The sequence below is a fragment of the Schistocerca americana genome, chromosome 5, assembly GCF_021461395.2.
Source record: "Schistocerca americana isolate TAMUIC-IGC-003095 chromosome 5, iqSchAmer2.1, whole genome shotgun sequence".
Taxonomy (NCBI): Eukaryota; Metazoa; Arthropoda; class Insecta; order Orthoptera; family Acrididae; genus Schistocerca; species Schistocerca americana.
In genome coordinates, this window is record NC_060123.1 from 126,517,509 (window position 1) to 126,544,597 (window position 27,089).

The 27,089-nt window shown below is 42.8% G+C and overlaps 1 protein-coding gene and 1 pseudogene across 1 annotated transcript; one reads left to right on the forward strand and one right to left on the reverse strand.

The window, feature by feature from the left end:
• The first annotated feature begins 245 nt into the window (after positions 1–245).
• On the forward strand, positions 246–362 carry LOC124617203 (annotated as a pseudogene).
• Positions 363–4,202: 3,840 nt separating this feature from the next.
• LOC124616793 lies at positions 4,203–21,227 on the reverse strand. Its single transcript, XM_047145209.1, has 4 exons — positions 21,094–21,227; positions 15,800–15,878; positions 7,901–7,992; positions 4,203–4,458 (listed from the first exon to the last, which is right to left on the reverse strand). The coding sequence occupies exons 1-4, from the start codon at positions 21,170–21,172 to the stop codon at positions 4,397–4,399; spliced, it is 312 nt and encodes a 103-aa protein (XP_047001165.1). The 5' UTR covers positions 21,173–21,227; the 3' UTR covers positions 4,203–4,396.
• Between the last annotated feature and the right edge of the window lie 5,862 nt (positions 21,228–27,089).

The window sequence follows — 27,089 nt, forward strand, 5'->3', positions numbered from 1 at the left end:
ACACGTTTTGCTTCCCAAACATGTTTCAATACTGCTATACAATTATGAGAGAGGATTTTTTTTTTCTAACACTTCGTTTTACTGTCTACAGTTTGTTGTTTCTTTACAATCTCGAAGGCTGTATTTCAGCCTACAGTGTGTCATCCTTACTTTTGCGATCACTAGTTTACAAAATTGTAATGCATGTCTACCGTATTAATATCATGTTAGCCACAGATATATATGAAGGTGGTATCTGTTCTTTCGGCAACGGCCTTGCCGCAGTGGAGGCACCGGTTCCCGTGAGATCACCGAAGTTAAGCGCTGTCGGGCGTGGCCGGCACTTGGATGGGTGACCATCCAGCCGCCATGTGCTGTTGCCATTTTTCGGGGTGCACTCAGCCTCGTGATGCCAATTGAGGAGCTACTCGGTCAAAGAAAGCCATCATAACGACCGGGAGAGCGATGTGCTGACCACATGCCCCTCCTATCCGCATCCTCATTGAGGATGACACGGCGGTCGGATGGTACCGATGGACCACTTGTGGCGTGATGACGGAGTGCTATCTGTTCTTTCGGACATTTCCGAAAAATCATATACCATCGGTGACCATGCAGCTCGTTTGAATGAAATTACAATGAAATGAATTCCCTTACCTACATACAGGTGTTGATATAAGTGAACAGGGACAGTTGAAAATGTGTGCCCCGACTGGGACTCGAACCCAGGATCTCCTCCTTACATGGCAGACGCTCTATCCGTTTCTTTTTTTTTTTTTTTTAACCGTCGTGTTTGGTCGTTGTGGACGTCTCATGACATCCGTTGAAGTTTGTTGTTGATCCTTTCACTCAGTTTTTTTTATTAGAGAGGCTAACCAGCTCTCTGACCGAACACGCTGAGCTATCCTGCCGGCATCCATCAGAGCCACCGAGGACACAGAGGATAGTGCGACTGCAGGGACTTACCTCTGGCACGCCTCCCGTGAGAAGCACATTCGCAACTTATTGTCCCGCACTGTATCCACAGTGCCCCTGCCCATCATACTCATTACTCGCGGTTTTTCTGCTGATTCCAGTAAGAGTTCGGGCGCTGTTTGTGCATCCGAACAGACGAGGATGGTCAAATGGCTGGTGAGCCATAACTATATACATATGAAGATGGTATCTGTTCTTTCGGACATGTGGGCAGTGTGTCGGATTAAATGAGTAGTTCCATGAAAAAATACTGTCGAATTATTCAATATTTTAACAAGTGTTCTCACCGATGAAAGCATTTTGATAGATCAAATACTGTTTTTTTTCAGCTTTTGAAACAAAAATTGGAAAAATCTGCTGAAGTAATTAGTGAGTAAATGCTTAATTCCGTTTATCTGTATATCATTTACCTAGACTGGTTTATTGGTTTATTTCAAAACATTATGAGACAATACGGCAATCTGAGACACAGGGAAGTTTATTATTAAATTAAAAGCTAAATAAATATCAAGTACATGTCAAACAATTAGTTTCAAGTAACGTGTAGCTTGAAAGCGTACAGTACCGCCCGACATTGAAAATAGGTACAACATTCTTCATTATTCTTGTCAGAACAACATATTTTTTGTAATAATTACTCAATTTCACTTAATACACCGAAGCTGGATACCAGTGTAGGAATGAATGACAATTTATTTATTTAATTGATCACATGTGCACTCCCACAAAATAAATCCCTACATCCAATTTGGTGAGATCTGCGAAATGAATGAATGTATGGTCGTCTGCTAACCACAGACAGTGAATGTGCAATATATGATCATCTTTGAGACGATCCTTTGGTCACCTTTGGTGGAACCAAAGAGATGAAATTTACTGGAGCTTTGAGCGCCTGAAGTGTGGCTGTCCAATACGGTAGCAAGGTGGTCCCCAACTTCGGCAGAGGTGCGAGATGACCCGAAGGACGGCCATGTTTTCAGCATTCTGGCGCTGCATCTTGTGTTGGTAAGACCTGTCTTAGGTGTGCTCCGTAAAGACAAAAAGATTGGAGAGGATGGTATGCATGTGGAATACTCAAGAGTAGTTTGGAATAATAATTTCTCTATTTCAGGAACTGTTGTGGGGAGAATTAAATGTCAGGCAGGTAATATTTATGGGATCGTAGTAATCTTCAGAAGTGACCAACGATCACAATGAAACTACGTGTAGCAATAAGTTGAAATACTTCCGAGTGCTTAAGTTAAGCTGAATTACTAGCGTGTGTACTATAAGTTGGAAATATTTAAGAAATGGCGTGTGCAGGACTTGAAATTAGAGACGAGAACTTCCACATGGTGAGTACTGTGTGAGTCTCAATCTGTGTATGAGACAAAGGATAAAGAGAAGTACTCGCCCATGGTATCAGTTGAGGACTCTCGTGTGTGATGAATATGTTCTTAATAATACTTTCCATGTTATGTTTCCGTGTGACGCTTGATTCAAACTATAATACTCTGAGCGAGAAGCAAGGTGAGTCAGCCGTCTATCCAGCAACACCACTTGGCTTGCATTGCACAGGAAGACGTGCATATATCCTCCAGAGTTCATAGTAGGAAAGAAAAGTTACAAAGTGGGGCAGTGTCGTGTGAGACTGGGATAAATACTAATTGAAGTGGGAAAGCTGAAAGTGATGTGATTATAACGTTGTGACTATTCTTTGTATTTTATGTTGCCAGTGTGATGTATTTCATGAAATTTAAGTATGTGTGGTTGGCTTGGGAGAGTAACAAGATAGTTTCAGAGGCAGTGGGTTATGCATGTTCTTTTTTGTACCACTCGGTCTGGAGGAAATTTTCGTGATGATGGGTGTGAGAGTCGAAGTGAGAGATATAGCAAAAGATCCACCATCCTATCCAGAAAGTGCACTGTAGCGTTAAATAATTACGAGACCATAAGATAGAGAATCACCAATGTAAAGCCATGCCCAGTGGGCGGAATTTCTCATGTGTTATTGTTGTAGGTTATAGAATTTGTGTGTTTAGGTTATAGAATTTATCGAATAAATAAGATAGTGAAAAGAAAAAGATTGGTGGCCTTTTCCTTCGAATAGTATGTTGTCATGATATCCAGGATTTATAATGTGTGCGCCATTCATGTTCAGTGCGATGGCCACGTGTTGATCAAAGCCGTTAGATAAGAAAGAAAATGTGGTATTGCCAGTGCGTAGTGAACAGTGAGAATTGTGTAAATTACTAATAGTCAGAAGTGCGTTTCCGTTTCCGTTGCGTAATATTCAAACAGGAGAATAACTTGTAACTTAATTGTGAGTACTAGAGTTCATGTTACTCGATAAATAAGAATGAGTCCACTCGCTTGGCAGACCACTCATCTTGCAGGCCTGACTGCTTGATGCCACAGTATGAGCAAGGAATGTGGGTGCGTCACAAGCTTTCAGTTATTTTTAATCTGTTGTCATTGCTGAAGATCTTAAGGGACATTTGAAATTCGGTGCCTTTGAAAAAAGCTGGTAACCAATGTTTATTATAGCCTTTGGACAGTCAGTAACCTGTCAATACCCATGTAATGTAATGAAAATTAGAGTAGAATGAGATTTTCACTCTGCAGCGGAGTGTGCGCTGATATGAAACTTTCTGGCAGATTAAAACTGTGTGCCGGACCGAGACTCGAACTCGGGACCTTTACCTTTCGCGGGCAAGTGCTCCACCAACTGAGCTACCCAAACACGACTCACGCCCCATCCTCACAGCCTTACTTCTGCAAGTACCTCGTCTCCTACCTTCTACCTTCTAAACGTTACAGAAGCTCTCCTTCGAACCTTGCAGAACTACCACTCGCGAAAGAAATATTGCGGAGACATGGCTTAGCCACAGCCTGGGGGAAGTTTCGAGAATGAGATTTTCACTCTGCAGCGGAGTGTGCGCTGATATGAAACTTCCTGGCAGATTGAAACTGTGTGCCGGACCGAGACTCGAACTCGGGACCTCGGCCTGGTTGAGTACTTGCCCGCGAAAGACAGAGGTCCCGATTTCGAGTCTCGGTCCGGCACACAGTTTCAATCTGCCAGGAAGTTTCAAAATTAGAGTAGTTTGAAAGAAGGTAAACCGATGAGAGGGTTTAAAGAGAGGAGTAAAGTTACTGGTTCCGTATAAATAACTGCCTTACGTCTCAAGTAGAGGAAAATAATATCCATAGTTCTCAAGGTTTATATTAAATTCATTTATTAAAAATCCTTTTAACAATGTGGAAATATACGTAAAAATGGAGAAAGAAAGACACTAGTGTGAAGAACTTAATATATAAATAAATAGTTAGTCTAAGAGTCGTGTATTGCAGATTATATCGATGAGATATGCGAATGAGAGCACCAGGAAGGCGGCAGCTGCCCGCGATGGAGCGGTGAGACGCGTCGCCCACTTCTCTCCACGCGCCGTCCGACGTCGCCTCACGTGGGTGGCGCGGTGGCTCCCACCGTGTTCCCTGGCACAACTACCACACGAACCGCGGCTGGAACACGACAACACACACCGCCACTGAGACAGGCAGCTGCACGCAGCGTGTAATAATTAATTCTCGCTTTCATCACACAATGCTGGGAGACGCCGTCAGAGGCTGCAAGGAGATCATTTGTCGCTTTTCAAACTCAAACAAGCCCAGCACACCGAACTGAAATTTGCCAGGTGTAACACTAGCTTCGAAGAAACTTCGGTAACGACCGCATCATCTCTCTTCCATCAGTATAAGCTGTTTGAAAGTGACGCGGAACAAAGCTCATTGATAGGTGACCAGCACCCCTTTCAGAATCACACACTTTTCTCAAATTCAGCTCCTGGAATTCAGTCTTGTCATTCGGGGTTGATTTATTTAAAAAAACTGAGGTTCCATACGCTTTGTCATACCTGATACAACGCTTTTTGTGCCAGTTGCTCCCATTTTCAGCAACATTATACTAGGTAAATTAATTACGGCCTTCAGAGCGCTCCAGTGCGGACTATATCCATCGTAGGATTCTGAAACATCGTAGTTATGTTCATTAATCGATGTGCTCACGGCGTATGCTGAAGAAAATAATAGTTCCACTTTCTACCACCAGGTGAAAGTATGGCGCTGCAAGCAGTCAGAACGTTGTGTGGATAGAGGAAAAAGAGGAGTCACGATGAAACACAAGATAACGGTCGTTCTGGCACGTTTATCGGAATAAGATTACGAGTTACAACATGTGTTCAATACAATCTGCCAACTCAGCAACATGCTGCATCCATAATTCGACATGATGGACTGTTGCTCGCAGGATACCCAGTGTAATCAGAGCGACATGTCGTCGTATGCTATCCTTCAGATCAGGAAGAGTCCGGATACATCGTTGATAGACGAGATCATTCAGATATCTCCACAACCATAAGTCACATGGATTTAGGTCGGAGGATCTGGAATGCCACACATCTTGAAATTGCCTAGAGATGATGCGATCGGTACCGAAGTTTCTTCGAAGCAAGCGTTACACCTGCCAAATGACAGGTGCTGTCGCCCCTTCTTGCATGACAATAGTGGTGTGGACGCATGTGTTCTTGCAAAGCTGGAATCACGTGTTGCAAAAGGATTTCTTTGCAAGCTGCAGGTGTCACTGTACACCCAACACAGTAGCGAGGTGACATCTTCTCGAAGAAAAACAGACCGAGGATGAAGGTGTTTGTGTGCAGTTAATTAAGCCGAGCGCAGTGGATGTTTCCTGACGACACGAGGCGAAGTAGAACCCCGCATGCGACAGTGATTCGCATCCGCGACACCGTGCAGAGTAAACTGTGCCTCGTCCGTCCAAAGAATATCTCAAGTCGCATGTCACACATTTCAATGAGTGGAAAAAAACAAAGAGCATAGTCACGGCTTCGTAGCCTATCTTGGGGCTTCATTTGGTGCACATTCTGAGTCTGAATACCAGTGTAAAACGTGTGCAGCACGGTCGGCTGTAGTTACAGCAACTTCATCAACAACTGCCATGAGAATGGGCCTCCTCCCTCTCCTGCTGCACAACATACTTCAACTGTTCCTTCAAATTTCTTGATCGTATTCCTGAACCGTTTTATTGACGTGGGACCTCTTCTCAGCAGTTTCTGTCGGCGGTATTCCCGCACTGCAGCGCTTTTATTGCTGCTGTTCTGATAAAACAATTTTACCAGCAGCGCACGGTCTTCCTTCTCAACAGCCATTGTTCTTCGTGCGGAAAAATTCAGTAATCAATAACTGGAAGCATAAGTGTTTGTACAAGTTGCTTTTTCAGGTCGAGAGGGTAAAGCTTCCTACACAGAAGAGCCAAAGAAACTGGCACACCTGGGTAATACCGTGTAGGACCCCAGCGAGCACGCAGAAGTGCCGCAACACGACGTGGCATGGACTCGACTAACGTCTGAAGTAGTGCCGGAGGGAACTGACGGCGCGATCCTGCAGAGCTGTCGGTAAATCTGTAAGAGTACGAGGGGGTGGAGATCTCTTCTGAACAGCACGTTGCAAGGCATCTCAGATATTCTCAATAATGTTCATGTGTGGGGAGTTTGGTGGCCAGCGGAAGTGTCTAAACTCAGAAGAGTGTTCCTGGAGTCTCTCTGTAGTAGTTCCAGACGTGTGGGATGTCGCATTGTCCTGCTGGAATTGCCCAACTCCTTCGGAATGTACAATGGACATGAACGGATGCAGATGAGCATACAGGATGCTTACGTACGTGTCACCTGTAAGAGTCGTATCTAGACGTTTCAGGGGTCCCATATCACTCCAGCTGCACACGCCCCACACTATTACAGAGCCTCCACCAGCTTGAACAGACACTGCTCGCATGCAGGGTCCATGGTTTCATGAGGTTGTCTCCAGACTCGTACACGTCCAACCGATGGTCCCACCAGACAACACGTTTCCAGTCATCAACAGTCAAATGTCACTTTTGACTGGTCCAGGCGAGGCAGTCATCAAGGGTATGCGAGTGGGCGTTCGGTTCAGAAATCGCATATAGATAATGTTTCGTTGAATGGTTCGCACGCTGATACTTGTTGATGGCGCAGCATTGAAATCTGCAGCAATTTCTGGAAGGGTTGCTCTTCTGTCACGTTGGACGATTCTCTTCAGCCGTAGTTGGTTCCGTTCTTGCAGAATCTTTTTCCGGCGGCAGCGTGGTCGGAGATTTAATGTTTTATCGGATTCCTGATAGTCACGGTAGCCTCGGGAAATGGTTGTACGGGAAAATCCCCACTTCATCGCTACCTCGGAGATGCTGTGTCCCATCGCTCGTGCGCCGACCATAACACCAAGTTCAAACTCACTTAAATCTTGATAACCTGCCATTGTAGTAGCAGTAATCGATCTAACAACTGCGCCAGACACTTGTTGTCATATATTCGTTGCCGACCACAGCGCCGCATTCTGCCTGTTTACGCATGTCTGCGTTCGAATACGCAAGACTATACGGGTTTCTTTGCTACTTCAGTGTGTATTTTTGTAGGACATGGTGAGACGCTGATGCCTTCTTGCTCATTGCAGTTACGTGCTCAGTGTGATTTAGATTTTCGACTGTTATTACTCCTCGACTCTTTACTGAGGGAGAGAAGTTGGTATCTGTCCCATTTAGGGATAAAGTTGGTATGGATTCCCAATATTGCGGGCGAATGAACCTAGAGTGACGAGCTAACACTGCTTGGTTTTTGGATAGTTTGAGCTTTAATCCTATACCCTGCACCCACTTTGACAGCGTACACAGGTCGGATATCGAGATCCTCGATAGCCATCTTCAGTTTTATTGGTTTCGCACATAGGTCTCTTTCAAATTGTTACGTTGTGGTGTAGAAATTATTAACGTAGTCCTTGGCTGAGACTCTAGAAATACGTAAATTAATAACGCCAGTATGCAACTCTGATGTACTGGGAAGTATACTGTAAGAAATGTCAGCTTACAGAGTTGACTTACCTTTGGACTTCTTGTGCTTCCAGATCCTGATGCCGATGGCGAGGCCTATTATCACTAGGATTGCAATCACTATGCCCGCGATGGCTCCGGCACTGAAAATGAAGATGCACGAAATGACTACATCAAACCAACGGGTAATACTAGTGATATATTTAGTCATTTTCATAAAGGTACGTCCAACCGCAGTTGCACAATGTCAGAGAAAGAAAAAGATGATTAAGGTTCAATATCCCGTCGACGACGACATCGACAGAGGCGGCAAAAACGCTCAGATCCGGGAAGGAGCCACCTCGCCATTTGCCAATTTAGGAAACCACGGTAGTTCTCAATCTTGATGGCTGTACGAGGATTCCTAGCCCCCCCCCCCCCCCCCCCCCCGCCCCCCCAACTGCCACATCCAATGGTGACACCCTATGATATTGGCTGTCACTGGATGCTTTAAATTATCCCTCTATTTAGCACGAATGCATTGTTTCAAGCCGGACGGGGTGGCCGAACGGCACTAGGCGCTACAGTGTGGAACCGCGCGACCGCTACGGTCGCAGGTTCGAATCCTGCCTCGGGAATGGATGTGTGTGATGTCCTTAGGTTAGATAGGTTTAACTAGTTCTAAGTTCTGATGACCTCAGAAGTTAATTCCCATAGTGCTCAGAGCCATTTGAACCATTTGAAGCATTGTTTCAAGCCGAGATCCATGGATATTATAAAAATGGACATACTTGTGTATGTATGTTTCTATATGCGTATGTATGCTCCACATCACCTCCTAAACCACTGTGCCGATTTCAGCCAAACTTGGTGCACAGATTACCTACTGTAGGGAAAATAACTGTTTTGGGGTAAAAACAACTTACCTATAAAAGGGGTGAGGGTAATAAAGGTGTGTTGCGCAACACACATGAATATCCTCACATTATTCAGCCATTTTTTGCGAATTTAGTGACTTGCAACAAACTTCACACATAACTTCAAACCTTTATGAAATTTTCTCTAGCTCACAACCCTTACAAAATGATGAAAGGAAAGAAATTTCTTGCTTATTATATTTTCGATTTTCGAGCAGTAAAACTTCCCCAGAAAGCATGACGTTTTAATTTATCATTTCTTTACTACTAACTGTATTCGCGACACATTTTGCACACAGTATTCACCACTGAATGCACCAGCAAAATTATATCATTATACGGCACATATTTCAGCAGATACGATGTAATAAACATTAAGATGTGTGAAAAACTGCCGCATCATGCATCCCGTTTTAATTTGTTGCTTCTTTACTACTATCCACATAATCCGCTGTATGTACGCAGAAAAAGATATCATTCTAGGAGACATACACTATGTGATCAAAAGAATCCGGACACCTGGCTGAAAATGAGTTAGAAGTTCGTGGCGCCCTCCATCGGTAACACTGGAATTAGCCTTGACGACAGTTTTCACTCTCGCAGGCATACGTTCAATCAGGTGCTGGAAGGTTTCTTGGCGAATGGCAGCCCATTCTTCACGGAGTGTTGCACTAAGGAGAGGTGTCGATGTCGGACAGTGAGGTCTAGCACAAAGTCAGCGTTCCAAAACATCCCAAATGTGTTCTGTAGGATTCAGGTCAGGATTCTGTGCAGGTCAGTCCATTACGGTGATGTTACTGTCGTGTAACCACTCCGCCACAGACCGTGAATTATGAACAGGTGCTCGAACGTGTCGAAAGACGCAATCGCCACCCCCGTATTGCTCTTCAATAGATGGAAAAAAGAAGGTGCTTAAAACATCAATGTAGGCCTGTACAGTGATAGTGCCACGCAAAACAGCAAGGGGTGCAAGTCCCCTCACATGAAAAACGAGACCACACCGTAACACCACCGCCTCCGAATTTTACTGTTGGCACTACACACGCTGGCAGACGACGTTCACCGGGCATTCACCATACCCACGCCCTACCATCGGATCGCCACATTGTGTACCGTGACTCGTCATTCCATGCAACGCTTTGCCACTGTTCAATCGTCCAATGTTTTCGCTCTTTACACCAAGCGAGACGACATTTGGCATTTACCAGAGTGATGAGTGGCTTATGAGCAGCCACTCGACCATGAAATCCAAGTTTTCTCCGCTCCCTCCTAACTGTCATAGTACTTGCAGTAGATCCTGATGCAGTTTGGAATTCCTGTGTGATGGTCTGGATAGATGTCTGCCTGTTACACATTACGACCCTCTTCAACTGTCGGCAATCTTTGTCAGTCAACAGACGAGGTCGGCCTGTACGGTTTTGTGCTATTCGTGTCCCTTTACGTTTCCACTTCACTATCACATCGGAAACAGTGGACCTAAAGATGTTTAGGAGTGTGTAAATCTCGCGTACAGATGTATGACACAGGTGACACCCAATCAGCTGACCACGTTCGAAGTCCGTGAGTTCCGCAGAGCGCCAATTCTGCTCTTTGACGATGTCTAATGATTACTGAGGTCGCCGGTATGAAGTACCTGGCAGTAGGTGGCAGCAAAATGCACCTAATATGAAAAACGTATGTTTTTGGGGTGTCCGGATATCACGTAATGTAGCTCAGGAGGTATGACATCATAAACAATGAAATACATGAGAAACTGCCTCATCATGCATGAAGTTTGAATTTTTTCTTTTTTTCATCTGACACGATTCACAATACTTTTCGCATGCACGTGCCACATGTACCGTTGGATTTACCTACAAAGTTACGTCATTGAAAAGATACGACGTCATAAACATTCACCTGCGTGAAATGGAACTGCAGGGCGAGATTCACTACAGATAAAACTGAAATATATCTGAAAATACTAGTGAAATATGTTAAATTCATTTGAAATATATGTAACGTGTGCATGGGCGCAAAGCCACTGGTAAAAAGCTCGTCCTAAATCTTTGGAACGATTTCAGTCAAATTTGGTTTGCACATTAGATATAATCTGGAAAGAAATACTGTGGGATAAGAACCACTAGTTGAGGTGGGAGTGATGCTGTAGAGAGTGAAGGGGGGAAGAAGATACGGAAAAAGAGAGGGGAGAGAAGGAGTTGGACACATATATGGGGGAGGAGGAGATGGCCAGATGGAAGGGAAGGGAAATGGAAAGAGAGAAGGAAGAGGAGAAGGTGGAGAGAGAAAGGAAAGAGGCGGAGATAGACAGAACAAAAGAGAGGAAGAGCTGCATAAGGAGAGGGGAAGAGAGGATTCTCAGAGAGAGAGGGGAAGAGAAAATGGAGAGAAAAGGAAAGATGAAAAAATGGACAGAGACCGGGGAGGGGAAGACATGGACAGGGAGAGGGGAGGAAGAGATGGATAATTTTACAGGGAGGAGAAGATGGGAAAAGTGAGGGGCAGAAGGATATGAAGGGGTGTAGGAGATGGACAGAGGGGAAAGGAAAAGATTGACAGAGGGGGAGGAGCAGATTGACAGAGGAGCAAATGGACAAAGAGGGAGGTAGGACGATATGAACTGAGAGAGGGGGTGAAGGACATAGACGGAGAGTGTGGGTAGAGGAAATGGGCAGTGAGAGAAGGTTGGGATGGAAAGATGGGGGGGGAGGGGGGGGGGGAGAAGGTGGAGGTGGACAGAGAGAGGGAAAGGAAGAGATGGACTAATAGAAGAGTGGAATAAATACATACCTGGCCAACGCCTGGTACGCAACTGGAAAGCTTATAAAGTTCTCAGAGACGTCCAGCCACGTTGAGTGGTTTAAATCAAAATCCCAGCTTTCTACAGAACGGCCCTCAATCGCTGCCAATTGGAAACTGTCGAGCTGTTGCTGCTGCCGTCCTTGTACTGATCTCTTTGCTGCAAAATTTGGGCCGTGAGACCACTTTCATATATGTGAACGGTACAACCCATCGAAGTGGACGTGCTTAGGTTTGTAGTCCGTGCACTAATCAAATAGCACAAAGGTAAAAGCTTTGTGGGTTTATTGGACTTCACTACTGAAGACATAGCATCAAGTCAGTCCAAAACAGTGCTGTAGCATACCACTTAGGAGTAAGACAATGTCCCAGACTACGTACAGACACATCTCGCGGCTGTCTGGTTCGATACGTCGCTGTACGTAGTAAATAGTTGCTCCTCCTAATTTTAGGCTAGAATTTTTTCTCAGTGACACTCTGCCTGTCAGCAGTGAAAAGCTTGTCTTCTGGGTCGCTATTACGAGTTTTGTTATCTGTGTACCACAGATGAACCATTGCTAGAACTCTCGCGAATCTTGTGGGGAGCCTTGGTAATGCGTTTGCTTTCCTTTAGCTGTGCAGCCTGTGCTTAATAACACGTCCACAACAGTATTCCACGTGACAATTGTGTGTGCTACGACTTTCTTGAAGCAACTGTCTACACCTGTCAAATACCTGAAATAATGCATTGTAAATCACCAGCTGCCCCAACACGACTTTATTCTTCCGGCGATTTCGGTTCACAAAACCATCATCACTGGTGGGCTATAGCAACGCGATAAACGCAATGTTGTATGCAGAGAGAAACATAGAAAAAGATTATGTTATAAGGTTACTTACAAAGGTGTACATTGGTGTTTTATACATACATATCGCTACCAAAGCGCCTCACTATGAACTTATCTCTGGTTTGGCTCACGCAATATTTACTAATATTTACAGCGACTTATGGCAGAAGATCACAATCTCAAACTTGAAGTACATTAAAATAATCGTCAGGCTCGTCTTATAACATAGACCGTATGGACAAAGAGCGACGTACACACACACACACACACACATATATATATATATATATATATATATATATATATATATATATATATATATATATATATATATAGAAGATTTGCGACTAACTAGTCAAATAATACGTCTATCATAAACTGGGTTAGTGACTAGCTGAAGCTGAAATATTGCATTCTGTTAAGTACTGGTTTCCGTTTACAATATGAAACGTATTGGTAGCCTATTTGTAGCCTAAAAATGAGTTATTTTAAGTTAAGACGACTGCACATAGGACATTTTTTGTTACTCTGTTATTTCGTTTTAGAAGGACAAATACCCACATTAATGAAATAAATCTTGTGTATGAATGACACACTGTATTGCAACTGTGTTCTTTAACTGCATGCGTATATACTGATTAGTAAAGATATATGTGCGCCGTAATTGTTGTCATGTACGGTCTATATATGCAGCTATTATGAATCAATATGTAAGTGAATTCCAGACCTCGGCTGCGAGTGGTCGTTGATTGAAATCAGTGGGGGAAAATTTGTGCCAGCCTGGATTCGAACCTGCCCACTAGGCACATCCTTTGCTCACTGAGCCATTCGGACACAGTGGTCATCTAGACTGTACGGACTATCCCAGCACGCCTCTCGTCAGACCCAAATTCTCGACTTATCCACACACTACAGATGTAGTGCCGTTGCCCATTAATCCTCATTACTCGTGGCATTTCACCGAGTTTCGTAAGAGTTCGCGCCTGGTGTGCATCTGCACTGAAGAGATCAAACAGGAGACCCAGGTTTGAATCCCGGTTGGCACAAATTTTCAACTTTCCCCATTTATTTGAATGACTGCCAGCTCTCAGCCAAGGGCTGTAATTCCTTTGAGTATACGGTCTATGGTCGTTCCTGACAACGCCATTTGATGCTTGGTGATCGTATGTTCTTGTTTGTTCTATTTATACTATCTTTTGGCACTGGCCACGGCGTAAGATGTAGCCTGAGGATTATATCATATTTCAAGTTCGTGATCGTGATCTTCTGAAATAAGGTGCTGTAATGATGAGAAAATGTTGCGTGAGCAATGACAGAGGTGAGTTTATAGTGGGATACCATTGTACTGATAGGTATGCATAAATCCATAATGTCCATTTCTGTAGGTACCTTACAACTACAAATTATCAGAACACATTTCTGTATTTGTCTATGTATCTCACACTGTGTTATAGCCCTCCTGTGATGATGGTTTAGTGACTCAAATCTAATAGAGTAATAAAGTTGTGTTGATACAGGTGCAGATTTACAATGCATTATTTCACATTCCATAACAATTTCGAGATTTCAGAATCTCTTAATCGGGTGGCCATGTCAAGGCACCAGCAGTTACGAAAGGGGCCTATAATGTCCACAATTATAGCACAATATACACGGGCTTCGTCCATCGCGTATTAATTGCATCAGGCGAGCGTAGCAGCCTATCAGAATCTGTGGTGTCCACCAATATAGCAGCTGCTTATTCCATAGTGGCATCGTCTAACGTAGATATAGCTCTGTTAATTGCTTCAAGGACGTTTTCCTCTTTCTTAATATAATTGACTGCAGTGCAGCCGGCAAAACTATGTGTGTGACTAAATACTGTCACAGAACAGCTTGTCCTGGACTTCAACCAGAGAATTTGTAAAGGGTCTGGGGGTGTGATGCATCTCTATAGTCTCCTAACAATAACTGATCTTGATATCTTCCAGATCTCCAGAAGATGGACTTACACATATTAGTGAACTGATGATAGATGTTCCACTATCTGTGCAACTGTATGATCTAAGATCTTCGGATGAATGTTGTCAGGAACTAAAGCTTTCGTTTTTTTTTTTTTCATTTCACAAGAGGACCACACGGTGGTCAAATTTCTGTAATTTTTTGAAATGTATGGCACATGAAGTTCGCAGTTCACGTATACATCTCCCCAAGGAGTTGGATGTAACTCTCAAAAATACTTGAGATCTATCGACTTTGAAATTTTTCGACCATCCTAAACTAAGGTGGTGGTCTTTCGAGAAGGAACGTGACTATGTAGTAGAGAGCACGCCTGACACATGGAACAAATACTGACGAAAGCAAATTTTTAAACAAAGGTGCAGGTGCTATGAGCATTTACGTGAAACAGAAAATACAAAAAGATAGACAAAATTTTTTTGTAATTTTTTTAATTATACAGTACTGTTTAACAGTCTTTCACAAGTGATCGTATATTAGGAACTTTTTGCAATTAAAATTGGATTTTTTTGTGCAGTGTATTACTAGAAATAAGAATAAGCGCAGATTTCATAAAATTGGAAATTAGATGTGCTAATTTACATGTATTAGATGAATTTTAAATTTAAATGACCTAGGTATTCTAACTGAACCAAAAAGAACGAAAAAAATAATGACAGACACGAAACTCAGTCTAGAGATTACGAGTCTCGTGCACTTTGTGCGCTCTACGGTTTACGGAAATGCTCGTAGAACATGAACCTTTGTTTAAAAATTTGATCCCACTTGGGACCGAACCAAATGGCTCGTCAAAACCTTATTTTAGTGTATTAAACCTGGTTGGACAACTTGAAAGTCGATATTCCCGATAATTTTTGAGAGTTGCATCTAACTGCTGTCGGAGAGGTATATTTAACGTCACGTACCATAAGTACAAAAAATTGTTGATATTAATTCATCCATTTCTTCCTTCCGAAAAAGAATGTACAGCACCGTTGTTAAAATACTCGTATTTAATATGAATTTCGAAGACGAGTGTGGTTACCGTTTTCGGTAGCAATTAAGTCATCAAGGAGAAGTGCCTGGTGAAGTTGTTCCGCTGTCTGATGATGTGCACCGCCAGGAAATGAAATGTGTCCGGGAAGAAGAGCCACGGGTGAAGTAACTGCCTACAAAATTTCTGTTTGAACCTCATCATTGCGACAGAGCAAGGTGGCTCTCTGGGGTCATCCGGCCATACACTTTTAGGTGTTCCGTGATGTCCCTAAATCGCTTAAGACAAATGACGGAATGGCCGCTTTGAAAATCGCACGCCCTATTTCCTTCCCCATCCTTCCAAAATCCGAGTGTTTTATCCGTCTCTAACGATCTCGTCGCTGAAGATACTATAAACTCTAACCTGCCTTTCTTCAGCGATGTGCAACTGGCTGAGGAATACACGAGTAACTTACCTGAGGTAGTAGCAGCAGTAACCATCGTTGCAGCAGTAGTACCCGTCTTGGCAGTACGAGATGGAATCACACCACACCACTGAAACAAAACACAGGCCTTTATGAGAGTAAGCAAAGGAAACCCTTCAAAAAAAAAAAGGCGAGTGGGGGTGGGGGGTTGGGGGAAGGAGGGTGGGGGGAGGGGTGTTTCAGGAGGCCACCGAAAGGCGGAATCAGAAACTGGACGCTGTGTCACAAAGGGTCACTGAAGTCGGGTAATGGTTGGCTACTGAAAGTAAATAGAGTTACACATCTTACAGAACACGAAAAGTTTTAAATGATTTTTGTTAGACGGGCAGCAAAATAACCGATGGTGACCGAAGTAGGGAGGGTACGGTACGCAGACTGTTGACAGCAAGAAAAGCAGTTTTGTGAAAGATGGAAATATAAACATCTAATATAAATTTACTTGAATATCTGGATAAGCAGACACTAATGTCATTGACGGCCGTACGAAATTCATTCGCTGACTGTGATGTATATTGGGATCAGCTGTGTCAAGTACAGATACTGCACCTCTTGGTAACTTATGAAAATTTATGCCGAACCAGGAATCGAACCCGGGTTCTCCGTTTATTGTGAGCGGTCACCTTGACCACTTGAGCTCTCCGGGCGCACTTCGCGGACGACCCAAACTTCCGTGTGTCACATTGTCTATATCCCTATATGACAGACCCCAACATTAATCACTTGATGCCCGGAGCTTTACCCTGTGTTCCCACACCACTCAACATGAGACTATGAGGAGCCCCTTCATTTATCACTTAATGAAGGTAGCTTCACTCTGTATTCCAACACTAGTGAGAATGAGACTATGAAGCCTTGTGTCTCACATAATCGCATGATGGAAATACTCTCTTCTAAATACTGAAGGTAGCAGGGGTAAAATACAGGGAGCGTAAGGCTGTTTACAACTTTTACAGAAACCAGACGTCAGTTGCAAGAGTCGAGGGAAATGGAAGGGAAGTACTGGTTGAGAACTGAGAGAGAGAGACAGGATTATAGTGTATCCCCGATGTTATTCAAACTGTACACCGAGCAAGTAGTAAAGGAAACAAAAGATAATTTTGGACTAGGAATGAAAGTTCAGGGAGAAGAAATAAAAACTATAAGTATCCGTCTTTTGATATGCAGCTCCTTGCATTGGCCGTGTTAGCAGTTAAAAATTTTTGGATGTCTGGTCCGCCAGACGGACAATTTACACACAAAAGGAATACCATATGAAAGACAATACACACAGTTAAGGAAGCACACAGAAAACACACACACAAAGATAAAATGCAAACAAAATTCAAATTTGGCGCCGAATTCTCTGGTGAACAAATGAACACTTACTGGGCAGGGACACATAACAAACCACAATCATATTGTGTTCTGGTGTAGTGAAAAAGTATTTTACTACGTTATTTGTGGAAAATACTTATTATAGTTACGTATGCATCACAACATCTCAGCATGATGTGGAGAATGGAAGCGCTTGCCACACGAAAACGTAAATAAATACGAAAATAGGCGTGAAAACATCGCGAAAAACTAAATTACATTCTAGAAGATAGGTTAACTCCCAGCAAAAAGCTTTCTAATCAACATCGTTTTGGTTGCAGATGACAAGATACCTGTAGTAATTAATACAAAAGTGATCCAGAAAGTTCGTGCACACCAAATGTAAAGGTATTTACAAAAAGAAATGATCTGTTGTTTGGAGTAAAAATGCACATAATTTTATAATCATTTAACAAAATGTTCACATTGCAGAATACATAAAAAAACAAAAACCCACCGATGATGGCACCGTGGTGCCGAAACATGTTTGGGTACTGAGAAAAACGGTGTTTTGCATAACTGGCGGACCTCACATCCAAAAAATTAAAAACTATAAGGTTTGCCGATGACATCGTAATTCTGTCAGAGGCAGCTAAGAACGTGGCAGAACAGTTGAACGGAATGGACAGTGCCTTGAAACGAAGGTACAAGACGAACATCAACAAAAGCAAAACAAGGATAATTAAACGTAGTCCAATTTAACAAGGCCATGCTGAGGGAATTAGATTAGTAATCGATAAACTCAAAATATTAGATGAGTTTTGTTATATGGCTAGCAAAATAATTGATCATCGCCGATGCAGAGATGATATTAAACGTAGACGCAATGGCAACAAAAGCATTTCTGAGAAAAAGAAATTTGTTAATAGCGAATATAGATTTAAGTTTTAGAATACCTTTTCTGGAAGTATTTGTATGGAGTATAGTCACATATGCAAGTGACACATGGACGATAAATGATTAAGACAAGAAGAGAATGGAAGCTTTTGAAATGTGGTGCCGTGCGGGGTAGCCGAGCAGTCTAGGGCGTCTTGTCACGGTCCGCGCGCCTTTCCCCGTTGGAGGTTCGAGTCCTACACAAGAATGCTGAAGATTAGGTGGGTAGACCATGTAAATAATGAGGAGGTACTGAATAGAACTGGGGAGAAAAGAAACCTGTGGCAGAGCCTACCTAGAAGGAAGATCGGTTGATAGGACACAGTGTGAGACATCAAGGGATCACCAATTTAGTATTGAAGGAATGTGTGTGGGGTAAATATTGACAAGGGAGACCAAGAGATGAATACAGTATGGAGAGTGGGAAGGTTGTAAGCTGCAGCAGTGATGTGCAGATGAAGAGGTTTGCACAGGATAGCTCTGTTGTGTCTTGGCAAGACAGCCAAGCCACTAGGAGGTGAAGCCGAAAGGCACGCGTTTAAGCTCACGCAGGCTGGCGTGAGGTCTAGCACTACTATTGGTCTCATGCAGTGAAGTTATTACTTTTCTCTCAACGCTCAAACAGACTACTCAAAAAGATGTTTTACGATAAAGGCAACCTGTTCGAAAGTTCACATTTTGTCACACCAGGGAGATCAAAATCTGCTGCTGGGTAACATTCAATATCGCATTGCTCCACCCAAGCAATGTAACGCGTTACTATGTGATTGGAGCCTTCTTGGCATGCTGTCCATCACGATTAGGTTGATTCTTGCCTATTGCGGAAGTTGCTTGTGTCGTGAGTGTAGTGTAGCCGTGCATTATCGCCTTGAAAAATGAAGGAATAGCCGAAATATACGGCTGGGCGACAGTTTGACGAAACCTGTTGCGATATTCCACGGACCTCAAATTACCCTCGTTTGCGACACCAGCACAAAACATGACTGGCTCGCCCCCCTGTTCAAACCGTAGGACTGCATGCCTCAGATGCACAGGGGAGATTCAATAATTAAAGATACAAACTGATGAAAAAATGAAACAGTTTGTGAAGAGTTTTGTACTTTCATGACTAAACTTAAAGAACTGAGAACAGCTGACCGACCGTCTTTTGAGATGCACATGGTGCCGTCTTTTGTAATTATTTGGAAGACCATCGTACAAATAACCAGTGCCTACAACTCCGACATGCTAATGAACAAAGCAAAGCCAACAGTGAGAGAAAAACGTAACGGATCTCCAAGAAAAGGTGTGATATTACTCCACGACAATACTCGCCCTCACATCGCGCAGCTGACCGAAGGAGCCATATTTGGTTCCCTCGGATTTACATCTGTTTGGTCCACTCAACGAGGCATTACGTAGAAATAAGTTCACCAATAACGATAAGATGAAGAATTTTTCGAGGCAAGTCGCTCAAACAATAAAACAAAAACTTTGAATTATCTATTAGAAGCTAGTTCATCGTTGGGACAAGTATATTAATGCTCGTGAGGATTTAGTCGAGAAGCAGTAAAAGTCCCATTTTTAGAAGTATACAGTTTTTTCTATATCAGTTTGACTCTTTATACTTTGACTCTTCCTTGACATACTGTTTTGCCATGACCGTTAGGGGTTTGAGCAATCCTAGCTGTCGTCGGTGAAGAGAACACGATACCATTGATACAGATTTCATCCCCGACGTTCTCGTGCCCTCCTGCTTCGCACACGGTGATAGGGAACTTATAACGTTCGTAATGAAATTCTGGAGACCGATTTGATCGTGACCAGACTTTTGTGAGCTGTCGGTATTTAGACAACGCTTCAAGTTGTCCAGAGAACATGCGCAGCCTTCTCAGCTCCATCGATCGAACAAACCAGTCACAAGTTGCGCCATATGCTACCGAGCATGTTCTGCAAAATGGCGGGTAGACCCTGCAGAAAGCGTCGCCGCTTCTTTCCCTGAGCTGCTCGCAGCTGGATCCCAACGGCCTCGTATCACTAGCAGTCGAGATGACAGGCATCTTATCCGCATGCCTGTAACGGATCGTGCAGCCACGACTCGATCCCTGAGTCAACAGATGGAGACGTTTGCAAGACAACAACCATCTGCACGAACAGTTCGACGACGTTTGCAGCAGCATGGACTATCAGCTCGGAGACCATGGCTACGGTTACCCTTAACGCTGCATCACAGACAGCAGCGCCTGCGATGGTTTACTCAACGACGAACCTGGGTGCACGAATGGCAGGACGTCATTTCTTCGAATGAATCTAGGTTCTGTTTACTGCATCATGATGGTCGCATCCGTGTTTGGCAACATCGCGGTGAACGCACATTGGAAGCGTGTATTCGTCATCGCCATACTGGCGTATCACCCGGCGTGATGGTATAGGGTGCCATTGGTTACACGTCTCGGTTACCTCTTGTTCGCCTTGACGGCACTTTGAACAGTGGATGTTACATTTCAGTTGTGTTAGGACCCGTGGCTCTACCCTTCATTCGATCCCTGCGAAACCCTACATTTCAGCAGGATAATGGACGACCGCATGTTGCAGGTCTTGTACGGGCCTTTCTGGATACAGAAAATGTTCGACTGCTGCCCTGGCCAGCACATTCTCCAGATCTCTCACCAATTGAAAACGTCTGGTCAATGGCGGCCGAGCAACTGGCTCGTCACAATACGCCAGTCACTACTCTTGATGAACTGTGGTATCGTGTTAAAGCTGCATGGGCAGTTGTACCTGTACACGCCATCCAAGCTCTGTTTGACTCAATGCCCAGGCGTATCAAGGCCGTTATTACGACCAGAGGTGGTTGTTCTGGCTACTGATTTCTCAAGAGCTATGTACCCAAATTGCGTGAAAATGTAATCAGATGTCATTTCTAGTATAGAATATTTGTCCAATGAATATCCGTTTATCATCGGCATTTCTTCTTGGTATAGCAATTTTAATGGCCAGTAGTGTACCAACGCTCGTACGTTGCTAAGTATTCTGTTGCAATACACCTTGCAGACAATTCATGAATCAAAACTAACCTGATAGCACTTGTTGCACTTGGAAGCACAAAACAAGGAAAATCACAGGCGAGACAACAGCGAGGGCGGCCATCGTCATCAGCGGTCCTCAGTTGCGGCCGAGACACTGGGTAAGTCGTACGCCACGCGTGTTTCTTTTATGGACAGTGATGGTTATCTGCGGCGGAAAAAGAGTCTGTTGCCACACCAGCCGAATTCGTAAAGCTCCGGGAACTAGTGATACGACACAGACGAAACAACATCTGTTGCAAAATATGACGCGCGTCACTTACGACCAATCCAAAATTATCGGGAGATAAAATTGCAGTGCTTCATTGTTCACAGCCTTTTTTCCTCAACTGCAGCCCGGTGTGTTGGGACGCGAATATATAGGATGCATAACATAACGTGCGCTATCTCTTTCAAAGGCGTTGTTTGTACGTCCTAGACGAGTAACATGTGTCATCTTCTACAGTCAAGTGAAGTCAACAGATGATCAAAACGAATAATAAATTAATGACGCAACATATTCGCATTTTGCAAAAAGTAGCAGTAGAGGCTTAACATTATGTAGCCTGCGGTCCTAACGTGAGCGCTAAAGGATTGTCGTTGACAAAACTAAAATTTTAACGGCGCGCTTTAGATTTTTTAGTTTTGCTTATACTTTAACACCATTTCCAAATTTGTGTTTGGTTTCGTTTAGTGGGTGTGCATTGTACAGTGTGCTCAATGGATGTGAGATGGTGCTTCTAATACAAAAATAAATGGATAAACAGAAATTTAGTTTCAAGTGGTATGCGATGGAAGAGGGAGAAACCTCAGAGGCCGCCTTACAAACTTTGGAAGGATCCATCTTCGATGCAACGCGTAGTTTTAAAATGGATAAGGAGTCATGCGACATATGAAAACAAATAGAGAATTGTGCGAGAAAGATAATCTGTCTGTTTGATATGTCAGCATGATCTGCTTTCCGTTTTAAAATTAAGAGGGCATCAAGATGGTGGCTTCCCTCAATGGCCATCACACTGGTACCGTGGCATCACAGGTTATCCCCATCTCCCGTCTCACACTGCTTGGCTTTAAATTTATGTTTATCCATCTGGTTTTGTTTCAGAATCGTGGTTCTCCACCTATGAACAACCCCGTATAGGCCGACCAGCGTGAGGGACGGGCTACAAACTAGTCTCACTCCTTCCTCAACTATTGACTCGATTCTACGTCCTTCAACTGTTATAACTACAGTTTGGCATATGTACAAGTCGTGGAACACCTTTCGCTCCCGATATTTTATCCCTGTTACCTGCAGAATTTCAGTGAGTGAATTCCATTCAACACTGTCAACGGCTATTACTAAATCTAAATGTAGCTTTTCCTTTTTTACGGTTAGCCTTCCAAGATGGATGTTAGGGTCAATATTGCCTCGTGTGTTCCTATATTTCTCCAGACTTTCCATTCTTCTGTAAGTATTTTGCAATGATGACCTATTATACTGATGGTTTGCTATTAATTATACCTGCCTCTTTTAGAAATGGAATTATTAGATTTTTCTTGAAGACTGAAGGTGTGTCACCAGTTTCATGAATCCTTCTTACAATGTGGAATACTTTTATCATGGCTGATTCTCCGACAGATAATTTTGAGGAAATGTTGTCTACTCCAGGTCTTTCAGCGCTGTGTCAAATTCTTCTCACAATATCATATTTCTCATCTCATCGTCATTTACTTTCTTTTCGCTTTCCATAATATTGTCTTAAAGTTTTCCTTTACATTGCATTCCATATATCAGTCTGCAGTTCGTTGCTTGGTACAGGTGAGCTGTTTTTATTCATACAGCAGTTTCCTGTTCATCCAAAGGTTTGTTTAAATTTGCTACATGTGTGGCATATATGTTTACCTTACACATGTATGCTTTTACAGCTATCATGTATTCACCACAATTATCTACCATCGTGAATCTTTTTATCTCTGATGATATTTTTTCCCCAACATTTAGATACAACACGTGTCCTAAATTTTGTTCATAACTTAAAAACTAGCTGTCATATATTGTTTCAAGTTGCAACCATCTTTTGTGTTCTTATTACTTCGTTATTAATTCACTGTTTCCCCGTCTTCATTTATAGTCTACTATTATTTTCAGGTTGAAACACGGAAGAACTGAAAAATCGCTGATTGAGATTGAATGTGAACTCCAGTCTATACATGATATAGACAGTGATGCTGATTCTGAAGTCGACACTTGCCATGAATCATGCAGTCATAAAGAGTGAACATTAATAAAACCAATAAACTGCGAGGAGATTAGATTAGATTAGTTTTTCGTTCCATAGATCCGTGCTGAGGAGATCCTCGTGGATGTGGAACATGTCAATTTTTTTTAAGCTGAAATAACAATACTGATAGTATGAATATATACAATACATCATTTGTTTCTATTAAAAAATTCGTCTATGGAGTAGAAGGAGTTGGCCACTAGTAAGTCTTCCAGGCTCCTTTTAAACTGATCTTTATTTGTAACTAAATTTTTTGTGTTTGCTGGCAAATTATTGAAGATGAGTGTTCCTGAGTAGTGGACCCCTTTTGAACTAAAGTAAGTGCTTTTAAGTCTTTGTGCAGATAGTTTTTGTTCCTGGTATTGTATGTATGAACTGAGCTGTTTGTTGGAAAAAGAGATATATATTATTAAGGACAAATTTCATTAATGACTAAATACACTGAGAGGCAGTAGTTAGTATACCCAGTTCTTTGAAGAGGTTTCTACAGGTCGTCCGTGAATTTACTCCACAGATAATACGTATTACACGCTTTTGGACTCTGAAAACTTTTGTTTGACTTGAAGAGTTACCCCAAAATATTATACCATATGACATTACGGAATGAAAGTAGGCAAAGTATGCAAGCTTTTTCATTTTTATGTCGCCTATGTCAGCTAACATTCGAATTGCAAATACAGATTTGTTAAGGCGTTTCTGCAGTTCTGTGGTGTGCTCCTCCCAACTGAATTTATTATCAAGTTGTAATCCCAGGAATTTAGGACTGTCAACCTCTTCTATCTACTCATCTTCATACTTCATGCATATGCTGGGTGGAAACCTCTTATAGGTTCTGAATTGCATGTAGTGAGTCTTTTCGAAGTTTAATGTCAGTGAGTTGGCTTTAAACCATTTATTAATGTCCATGAAAATATCATTAGCAGATCTTTCTGGAACTACACTCGACATACTATTTATTGCAATACCTGTGTCATCTGCAAACAAAAGTAACTCTGCTTCTGGCAGTGTAACTGATAAGAGATCATTAATGTACACAAGAAAAAGCAATGGTCGTAAGATGGATCCTTGTGGGACACCACATATAATTTCTTCCCATTCTGATGATGACTGATGACTTAATTCACTAGTCCCTTGCACTGACACCCTTTGTTTCCTGTTACCGAGCTATGACTGAAACCATTATGCAGCACTGCCTGTGACACCATAGAATTCTAACTTATTTAAAAAGGATGTTGTGGTTCACACAATCAAATGCCTTTGACAAATCACAGAAAATACCTGCTGCTTGTAATTTGTTATTTAATGAATTAAGTACATTTTCACTGTAGGTGTAAATAGCCTTCTCGATATTAGAACCCTTCAGAAGTCCAAACTCTGTTCTTGATAATATGTTATTTCTGGTCAGATGGTTGAGAAGCTGCCTGCACATTACTTTTTCAAAAAATTTTGAGAATGCTGGCAAAAGTGAAATCGGTCTGTAGTTTGATGGTATCTTGCTGACTGAAAATGGAGATGAAAAGGTCCTATGAACATGTGTCCAGAAATGCATCATTGTCACAACAGATGGCGCTGAACAATGAAAGTTCCTTTGACCACGTGCCACGTCTGTAGCTCACAGATAAGAATTATTCAAATTGATGATGTCAGTTCTAGTAAAGAGGGCTGAAGACAGAAATTCCGTAATTGTGATGGTCTCGTACGAAAACCATCGACAGAATCTTCCCATAGAGGGAAATTCGCTGACGATAATCCTTGCACTCGTTGCAGGTGATATGGATACAAGTAGCAGCGATTGTCATACAGGATACACCTAATCGTACACCGTGTTAGCGTGCCGCTTGCCTGGAGCTTGTACTAGAGTCGTCTCAATATCCTGGACAATCTGGTCCTCCAGATGTAGTGTACGCACAACCCGCCACCTCCCTGTCAGAAAGGACACAAAAAGGGCGTGAAATGGTGTGTGATGTGGTTGGTATCTGTGAGGGTACTTGTTTTGGTGCAGTCGTGCTACCTTGCAACCGTTTCCACCATCTTGGCCGTACAGAAGCACCATCTCGGCTTGTTCCCAACATGAATACCGGACTATTCTGATGCTTTCCAATACGCTACGTCAATCACACAGCCTTCAACATAAAAGGAACACACGGCTCGTGGTCAGAGGAACTTTCAATCGTTAGCGCCATCTACCGTGACAACGACGCACTTCCAGACACCAGTTCATAGAACTTTTTTTCCTCTACATCTACATGGTTACTCTGCAATTCACACTTAAGTGCCTGGCAGAGGGTTCATCGAACCATTTTATACTACTTCTCTACCATTCCACTCTCGAATGGTGCGTGGGAAAAAGGAACACCTAAATCTTTCCGTTCGAGCTCTGGTTTCTCTTATTTTATGATTATGATCATTTCTCCCTACGTAGGTAGGTGCCAAAAAAATATTTTCGCATTCGCAAGGGAAAGTTGGTGATTGAAATTTCGCAAAAAGATCTCGTCGCAAAGAAAACTGCCTTTGTTTCAGTGACTGTCACCCCAAATCGCGTACCATATCAGTGACACTCTCACCCCTATTGCAGGATAACACAAAACGGGCTGCCCTTCTTTGCACTTTTTCGATATCCTCCGTCAGTCCTACCCGGTAAAGATCCCATGCCGCGCAGCGATATTCCAGCCGAGGGCGAACAAGTGTAATGTAGACTGTCTCTTTAGTGGGTTTGTCTTATCTTCTAAGTGTTCTGCCAACAAAGCGCAGTCTTTGTGCCGGCCGGAGTGGCCGTGCGGTTCTAGGCGCTACAGTCTGGAGCCGAGCGACTGCTACGATCGCAGGTTCGAATCCTGCCTCGGGCGTGGATGTGTGTGATGTCCTTAGGTTAGTTAGGTTTAATTAGTTCTAAGTTCTAGGCGACTGATGACCTGAGAAGTTAAGGCGCATAGTGCTCAGAGCCAGAGAGTAGTCTTTGTTTCGCCTTCCCCACAATATTATCCATGTGGTATTTCCAATTTAAGTTGCTCGTAATTCTAATTCGTAGGTATTTAGTCGAACTGACACCCCTTAGATACGTGCGATTTATCGTATACCCAAAATTTATCGGATTTCTTTTAGTACCCATGTGGATGACCTCCCATTTTTCTTTGTTTAGCGGCAATTGCCACTTTTCACACCATACACAAATTCTCTCTAGATCATTTTGTAATTGGAATTGATCGTCTGATGATTTTACTAGACGGTAAATTACAGCGTCATCTGCTAACAATCTAAGGGGCCTGATCAGATTATCACCTAGATCATTTATGTAAATGAGGAACAGCAGAGGTCCTATGACACTACCTTGCGGAACACCAGATATCACTTCTGTTCTACTCGATGATTTACCGTCTATCTCTAAAAACTGTGACCTCTCTGAAAGGAAATCACGAATCCAGTCACACAACTGAGACAATACTCCATATGCACGCAATTTGATTAATAGTCGCTTGTGAGGAAATCTAGGAATATGGAATCGATCCGAGATCCCTTGTCGACAGCACTCATTACTTCATGGGAATAAAGAGCTAGCTGTGTTGCACAAGAATGATATTTTCTGAATCCGTGTTGGTTATGTATCAATAAGTCATTTTCTTCAAGGTGATCCATAATGTATAGTATATGCTCCAAAATCCTACTGCAAATTGAGGTCAGTGATATGGGTCTGTAATTCAATGGATTACTGCTATTTCCTTTCTTTAATATTGCTGTGACCGGTGC

Coding starts and splice junctions, on each gene's coding strand:
- LOC124616793 (XM_047145209.1), bottom strand. CDS start 21,172: ATGACGATGGCCGCCCTCGCTGTTGTCTCGCCTGTGATTTTCCTTGTT. Junction 15,879..21,093: donor AGTGCAACAAGTGCTATCAG/GTTAGTTTTGAT, acceptor GTTTTGTTTCAG/TGGTGTGGTGTGATTCCATC. Junction 7,993..15,799: donor TACTGCTGCTACTACCTCAG/GTAAGTTACTCG, acceptor CTTCATTTTCAG/TGCCGGAGCCATCGCGGGCA.